This window comes from Babylonia areolata, chromosome 8 (assembly GCF_041734735.1).
Source record: "Babylonia areolata isolate BAREFJ2019XMU chromosome 8, ASM4173473v1, whole genome shotgun sequence".
Classification (NCBI taxonomy): domain Eukaryota; kingdom Metazoa; phylum Mollusca; class Gastropoda; order Neogastropoda; family Buccinidae; genus Babylonia; species Babylonia areolata.
In genome coordinates this window covers 33,601,264-33,608,763 of record NC_134883.1, presented here as the reverse complement: position 1 = coordinate 33,608,763, position 7,500 = coordinate 33,601,264, and the positions used below count along the sequence as shown (strand labels likewise).

The following is a 7,500-nucleotide window of genomic DNA, read 5'->3' as shown; positions in this document are numbered from 1 at the left end:
CCGCTATTGGCATTTTTTGTGGAAAGTCACAAGGTGGGTCAAATGTGTACCGGCATAAACAAGTGCAAGAGGTGAGCGATGGCAGAGGCACAAGACCGCATATCTCGTCTACCGATATTGTTGTCGCTTTTGTGTGGTGTTGCATCGTCATGGCATTGATTAACTCTGCATGTTGCAATGTGTGCGAAATGTTGTTTCTGGACTGTACATGGCCAGTCGATGAAGTCAATGTTAAAATACCAGGGTCATACACAGAAGATGTGTTGTGTGTCAGTGGCAGTGTCAATTGTCAGTTGGCAATGCACGTGACAGGGATTGTCTTTGCCTTTTGCGTGGAGCATGCAGTGTTGTCGTTGCGCAGGCTGCTTCTTAGCGGCGATGTTGAAACAAACCCTGGCCCCAACACGAACGGACAGTCCAACTCAGCTAAATGTGACACTGTGACAGGCACATTGACAGGTCAAGATGACGTGGTTAATAAACTGATGCAAGCCATGCAACAGCAGTTTGCAGAACAAACGAGACTGATACGACATGACCTCGGTGAAATAAAAGACGAACTGGGTCAAGTAAAGCAACAGTGTGAAGAAATAAACAAAAGATGTGACCGACTTGAAACCGACCACAGGCACATGACAGAGACAGTGACCAACATGACAGCAGACATTCAACAGCTGTTCGAGGACTCGAATTATGGAAAAGAGGAATTTCAACAACTTTCTGGTACAGTTGACGAAATGAGAAAAGAAATTGACCAATTGAAATTTGACACTGACAGATTGGAGGACTTTTCACGTAGAGATAACCTGCGGTTTTTTGGGATTCCTCAACAAGAGCCCAGGGAATCTTTTGACACATGTGCAAAGATGGTAGTGGACATTCTCAACAGCATTGACGAAGACAAAAACTGGACTGTTGACGACATTATACGAGCACACCGGACGGGACATGCACAACAAGGACAAAGCAAACCCATGATTGTCAAGTTTACTAAGTGGAAAGATAAAATGACATTGCTTACCAACAGAGACACAAGACAAAGACTGCAGGAAAGAGGGGTGAAGATTGCCAATGATTTGACAAGAGCACAGGCCCAGATTGTTGCCAGTGCCAGAAGAGAGGGAAAACGGGCTTATTTTCAGAGGGGGCAGTTGGTAATCGGTCCCAGGCTCCCAGATCCCCGAACCTTTGCACAAGTTGTAGGGGGAGGAAGTGATCGCAGTGCAGGTGTCACTGACACAGCACACATTGATCGCTCCTCAGTTTTGAGAGAAGATGGTGTGTCTGGCTCAATCACCCAACAGAACAAGTCCCCTTGTCTTGACAATACACAGAGAATGACTGTGACAGACAACACTCAGAACAAAATGAATGACGTGGACAGAGAGCCCTCTCCCCCTTCCCCACCCCCTGACACGCCTTGCACTCAGGGTCACAGTCAGGGCAGCAGTGCAGGTGGACGCGGGGGCTTCCCCCGTTACGGCGGTGTGCACGAACGACGCGGGGCAACGAGAGGCAGCGGGGATTCCCCGGGTCATGACGCGGCGGGTCATCCTTCCAGTGACGCACGTGCAGCACGTGGCAGGCAGACGGGGATGCACGCCTACCTTGGTAACCAGTCAAGGAGAGCTTCGACAGGTCCAGTTCGTGGCGGAGGGAGAGGGGGTGGCAGTGTCAGCGACAGGCACCTTCGCTCAAGCGGCTCTAAAAAGCCATAGGACAGGCCCGGCCATCCAATTCAATGGACATTTTTAAATTATAATGTGGAAAATTTGTGCGGAAAATTAAAGGATCTTTCTTTCGTGAATTATGTAAATAAATTTGACTTTGTTTGTTTAACTGAAACTTTTCTTGATTCATCGTTTGAGTATAGTAGAGTTTTCACAGATTATATAAAGTTTCATGCACCGGCTAAGAAGATATCTTTGCATGGTAGAAATTCAGGAGGTGTGCTGTTGTTAGTAAGAAAGAGTATCGAAAATAGTGTTAAAGAAATAAAGTTGTGTTGTAATAATGCTGTTGCTATAAGGATAGACAAAAAGGTGTTTGACTTGGATAAAGATGTTGTGTTAGTGGCCTGTTATGTTGTCCCAGAAGGAGGACCTATGTACAGAGATCAGGTCATCAAAAATGGTATTTTGATTTTGGAAGAAGCCTTATTGCAAAAATTTGAAAAAGATGAAGTGTACATTATGATAACAGGAGATTTCAATGCTAGAACAGGAAACCAGCAAGCTGAAACTGAAGTGATGACTAATTGCTTTGGTGATATAGAATATGATAACATTTATGGAGAAAATTGTTCACGTTGTTCTAAAGATAATACTACTAATAATTTTGGTAAATCATTATTGGAGTTATGTTTTTTGTTGGATATGACTATTTTAAATGGCTTTTGTTGTGGCGATAAAGAAGGTGAATATACTTTTGTATCAACAAACGGATGTAGCGTAATTGACTATTTTTTGGTTTCTTATGATTTACAATTGAACTTTGATTTGTGTGTCGGTGATTGTGTTGATTCGTGGCATTTACCAGTTGAGGTTACATGGAACAAAAACTACAATTATTCAGGGAATAGAAACCTTAGACAGCAAGGTGAAGAAAAAATTATGTGGTCAGACGAAAATGCTTCTATATACAAAAATGAGCTGGAGAGTCTGGAATTTCAAGGTAGTTTACAGAAAGCCTTGGAGTTATTAGATGTGAATGTGAATGAAAGTTTAGACTTGTTTGTTAGTGCTTTATATGGAGCTGCTGCGTGTATGGTGAGAAGAGTAGGAAAAGGAAGAAAGAAGTGTAACGACTGGTTTGATGATGAGTGTGAACTAAAGAAACACGAAGTTAAAAAGTTACTTAAGAGGTTCCAGAGATGTAAAACAGAAAAAGATAAACAAGAAAAAAGAGAAGCGTATGCTTTGTCTCGGAAAGAATATGTTAAATTAAGAAAAAGAAAGGAACAAGAGTTTGTAGAAGCCAGATTAAGAAAACTTAGAGAATCGGTTTGTGATTCTAAGACATTCTGGGCAATATTAAGATCAGTGAATAGAAAAGATTTTGTATATAATGAAATATCCATAGAGCAATGGCACGATCATTTTTTTGGTGTTTTCAATGAATCAGTACATAATGCAGAACAAGAAGAACACATGCAGTTAGAGGACGAGGATAATTATGAACCATTGTTTAATGATCCAATATCTAGTGAAGAGGTTATTGCCGGCATTAGACATTTGAAAACAGGAAAGAGTGCAGGGCCAGATAAAATTGTTGCAGAGATGTTAAAGAATGCAAATACAGACATTATAAGCTTTCTTGTTCAAGTATTCAACCAACTATTTGAAAGTGGTACTTTTCCTTCAGAATGGTCAAAATCCATACTTATCCCAATTCACAAAAAGGGAGATGTCAACAATCCCGACAATTATCGGGGAGTAGCGCTTACCAGTATTCTAAGTAAAGTGTACACTTACATATTGAACAAGAGACTAACCAAATGGTCTGAAAAAGAAGAAAAAATAATGGAACAGCAAGCAGGATTTAGAAGTAACTACAGTACAACAGATCACATATTTACATTGTACACACTTGTCCAAAAATACTTACTCAATAACACAAAACTTTATGTTGCTTTCATTGATTTCAGGAAGGCCTTCGATTCCGTGAATCGTAATGTATTATGGCATGTTCTGCGTGAAAGTGGTGTGAATGGCAAATTATACAATGCTCTTAGAGGTGTTTATAAGTCAGTGCTTGCATGCGTACGTGAGAAAGGTATATATTCAGAATATTTTGATTGCCCAAATGGGGTAAAGCAAGGTTGTCTTTTGAGCCCACAAATGTTCTCCTTTTTTATTAACGAATTAGCAACAGAATTGTCGAGAAAAGGAAGACATGGAATTCAATTAATTCCGGGAGCAATCGAGATATTTTTACTGTTATTTGCAGATGACGTTGTTCTTTTGTCTGGAACTGTTAGGGGTTTACAGAACCAATTAAATGCATTGAAAGAAGAAGCAGACTATTTGGGTTTAACAGTGAACATGGATAAAACTAACATTATTGTATTTAGAATGGGTGGACATCTGTCAGTGCACGAAAAATGGCTTTATGGAAATGAGGATGTTAAAGTTATAAATTCATATAAATATTTGGGAATGATATTCTCAACAAAATTAAGCTTAAATTATGCTTGGGAAGAATCTTGCAGGAAAGCAAAGAAAGGTGTTATTGAAATATTGAATTCATTAAAAAAGCTTAAGTCTATTGATTACTGTTTGTTTTGGAAAATGTTCGATACACAGATTGAACCTATACTTACATATGCAGCCGAAGTTTGGGGACTAAAGGTAAATTCACAGATGGAAAAAGTACATACTTATGCAATTAAACGTTTTTTAAATGTGCCAATTCATTCATCCAACACAATGTTATATGGGGAAACGGGCAGATATCCTTTGTATATAAGAACATTTGTAAAATGCATTAAGTATTGGTTGAAATTATTGAAACTTCCACAATCACGTTTACCCAGACAGGCTTACGAGATGATGTTGTTACAAATGGAATTAGGAAAGGAAAACTGGACTTATAGTGTAAAAAAGGTTTTGTCTGAACACGGTTTTGGAATTGTGTGGATGTATCAGGAAGTGGGAAATGAACAGCAGTTTATATCAGAATTTAGAGATAGATTGATTTGTTCTTTTAAGCAAAATTGGCATTCAGATATGGAAAGCAAAGAGAAATATAGTTGGTTTTTCTCATTCAAAAGTATATTTCATACTGAAAAATATCTAACAGTCATCACAGATAAGTGGCACAGGTTAAATTATGCAAGATTTCGGCTACGGACATTTGGTTTCAATGCAAATAAATTGTGGTTTCAACCTGCAGCATCCACAGAATTGCCATGTCCTTTGTGTGCATCTAGTGTAGATGACGAAAAACATTTTTTGTTTCATTGTAAATTATACGATAAAGTAAGAGAAAAATGTACATTTTTTTCATCTCATCTAGCTAAAAGACATGATGTTTTTTCTGTTTTATCGTCTGATGATGAATATATCATACAGTCAGTAGCTAAATTTATCTCAGAAGCACAAAAAATAAGGCATAATCACTATGATCAGAACACACCAGAGTAAATGAGGAGGATATCCATATGTAAATTTTATTTTCTTATGTTAATTTGGTAAGGTAGATAATTGATATATTGAACTATTTCACTCCTAGAATGGGTGGTCGAGTTTGATTGATTAGTTTCTTTGTGTGTGTGTGTGTGTGTGTGTGTTCCGCTTGCTTAATGTATCGTGAGAGAGTTATATTTAGAGATTTTGTTTGTTTGTTTGTTTGGTGATGAAATGCTGTTAAGCAGAATGTTGCTTTGCATTTAAGAGGATTTAAGAATTAATCCCTGTCACCCCCTTGTCAATAGACCCTTACAGGTAATGACAATAAAAATGTCAAAGTGTCAAAAGTGTCTGTCTCTCTCTGTCTCTCTGTCTCTGTCTGTCTGTCTCTCTCTCTCTCTCTCTCTCTCTCTCTCTCTCTCTGTCTTTTCTCCCTCTCTCTCTCTCTCTCTCTCTCTCTCTCTCTCTCTCTCTCTCTGTCTCTGTCTTTTTCTTTCTCTCTCTTTCTCTATGTCTTTATTTCTCTCACTGCCTTTCTCTCTCTCTCTCACTGTCTTTCTCTCTGTCTGTCTGTCTGTCTGTACGTCTCTCTCTCTCTCTGTCTTTCTCTCTCTCTTTCTCTCTGTGTCTCTCTCTGTGTCTTTCTCTCTCTCTTTCTCTCTCTCTTTCTCTCTCTCTCTGCCTGTTCCTCCCTCTCTTTCTTTTTCTATCTCTCTCACCTTCTTCCCTCTCTTCGTCTTCATCTCTCCGTCATCTTTCTATCTTTCTCTCTGTCCCTCTGTCCTCACTTCCCTCCCCCACTCACAGGGATGTCTGTCTCTCTTTCCTGTGACACTTGTCGGATCCAGTGTCTTTCTCTCTCTCTCTCTGTCACTCTCTCTCACTGTCTTTCTCTCTCTCGTTGTCTGTCTGTCTGTCTGTATCTCTCTCTCTCTCTCTTTCTCTCTCTCTGTGTCTTTCTCTCTGTGTCTCTCTCTCCCTCTCTGTCTGTCCCTCTCTCTCTTTCTTTCCCTATCTATCTCACCTTCTTCCCTCTCTTCGTCTTCATCTCTCCGTCATCTTTCTATCTTTCTCTCTGTCCCTCTGTCCTCACTTCACTCCCCCACTCACAGGGATGTCTGTCTCTCTTTCCTGTAACACTTGTCGGATCCAATGTCTTTCTCTTTCTCTGTCTCTCTCTCACTGTCTTTCTCTCTTTCTCTCTCTCTGTCTGCCTGTACGTCTCTCTCTCTCTCTCTCTCTCTCTCTCTCTCTCTCTCTATCTCTCTCTCTTTCTTTCTCTCTCTATGTGTCTCTCTCTGTCCCTATCTCTCTTTCTCTCTCTCTTCTCTCTCTCTCTCTCACCTTCTTCCCTCTCTTCGTCTTCATCTCTCCGTCATCTTTCTATCTTTCTCTCTGTCCCTCTGTCCTCACTTCACTCCCCCACTCACGGGGATGTCTGTCTGTCTTTCCTGTGACACTTGTCGGATCCAATCCCCCACCCCAACCCCCACTACCGCCCTTCTGCCCATCTCTATTCCACTCCCCCCCTCCTCCCCCCCTCCCCCACACCCACCCACCTCGGGGTCTCATCTCTCTCCCTCCTCGTAAAGACCCCGCCCTCTTTCTCTCTACACCTTCTCTCCCTCTTCTCTCTTTTGTTCTGGTTGTCTGTCATTCTCTGTCTCTCTCCCTTTCTTATACTGTGTGTGTGTGTGTGTGTGTGTGTGTGTGTGTGTGTGTGTGTGTGTGTGTGTGTGTGTGTGTGTGTGTGTGTCTCATAGTCTCTCTCTCTCTCTCTCTCTCTCTCTCTCTCTCTCTCTCTCATAGTCTCTCTCCTTCTCTACATCTCTCTCTCTCTCTCATATATATATATATATATATATATATATATATATATATATATATATATATATATATATATATATATATGTATGTATTATTATACACATACATGAATACATACGTACATACATATCTTTCTCGGCTTCTCTTCTGTTTCGATCTCTGTCAGACTCTCACCCCATTCTTTCTGTGCATCTCTCTTTCTTTCCCTCTCTCTCTCTCTCTCTCTCTCTCTCTCTGTCCTTTGTGTCTCTATCATCTGTTTGTCTGTATCTCCCTGTCTCTGTCTCTCTTTTCCTCTCACAGTCTCCCTCTATCTCTGTCTTTCTTGATTCCTTTTTCTCCATCTCTGCCTGCCTGTTTGTCCCTGTGTTTCTGTCTCCCTCCCCCCCCTCTCTCTCTCCTTCTCTCTCTCTCTCCTTCTCTCTCTCTATCCTCTATCTCTCTGCCTGTCTATTTGTCTGTTTCTCCTTTCACTGTCTCCCTCCCCCCTCTTTCTCTCCTTCTCTCTCTCTCTATCCTCTCTCTCTCTCTCTCTCTCTCTCTG

General features: G+C 40.7%; 1 protein-coding gene across 1 annotated transcript in view; it reads left to right on the top strand.

Annotated features, from left to right (window-relative positions):
- The first annotated feature begins 1,367 nt into the window (after positions 1-1,367).
- The window catches only part of LOC143285277 (neuroglian-like), an 88,070-nt gene continuing 81,937 nt past the window's right edge, over positions 1,368-7,500 (top strand). The window contains exon 1 of the mRNA XM_076592535.1: positions 1,368-1,611. Within this exon, the coding sequence (XP_076448650.1) occupies positions 1,368-1,611 (244 nt within the window). The remainder of the gene's footprint in view (positions 1,612-7,500) is intronic.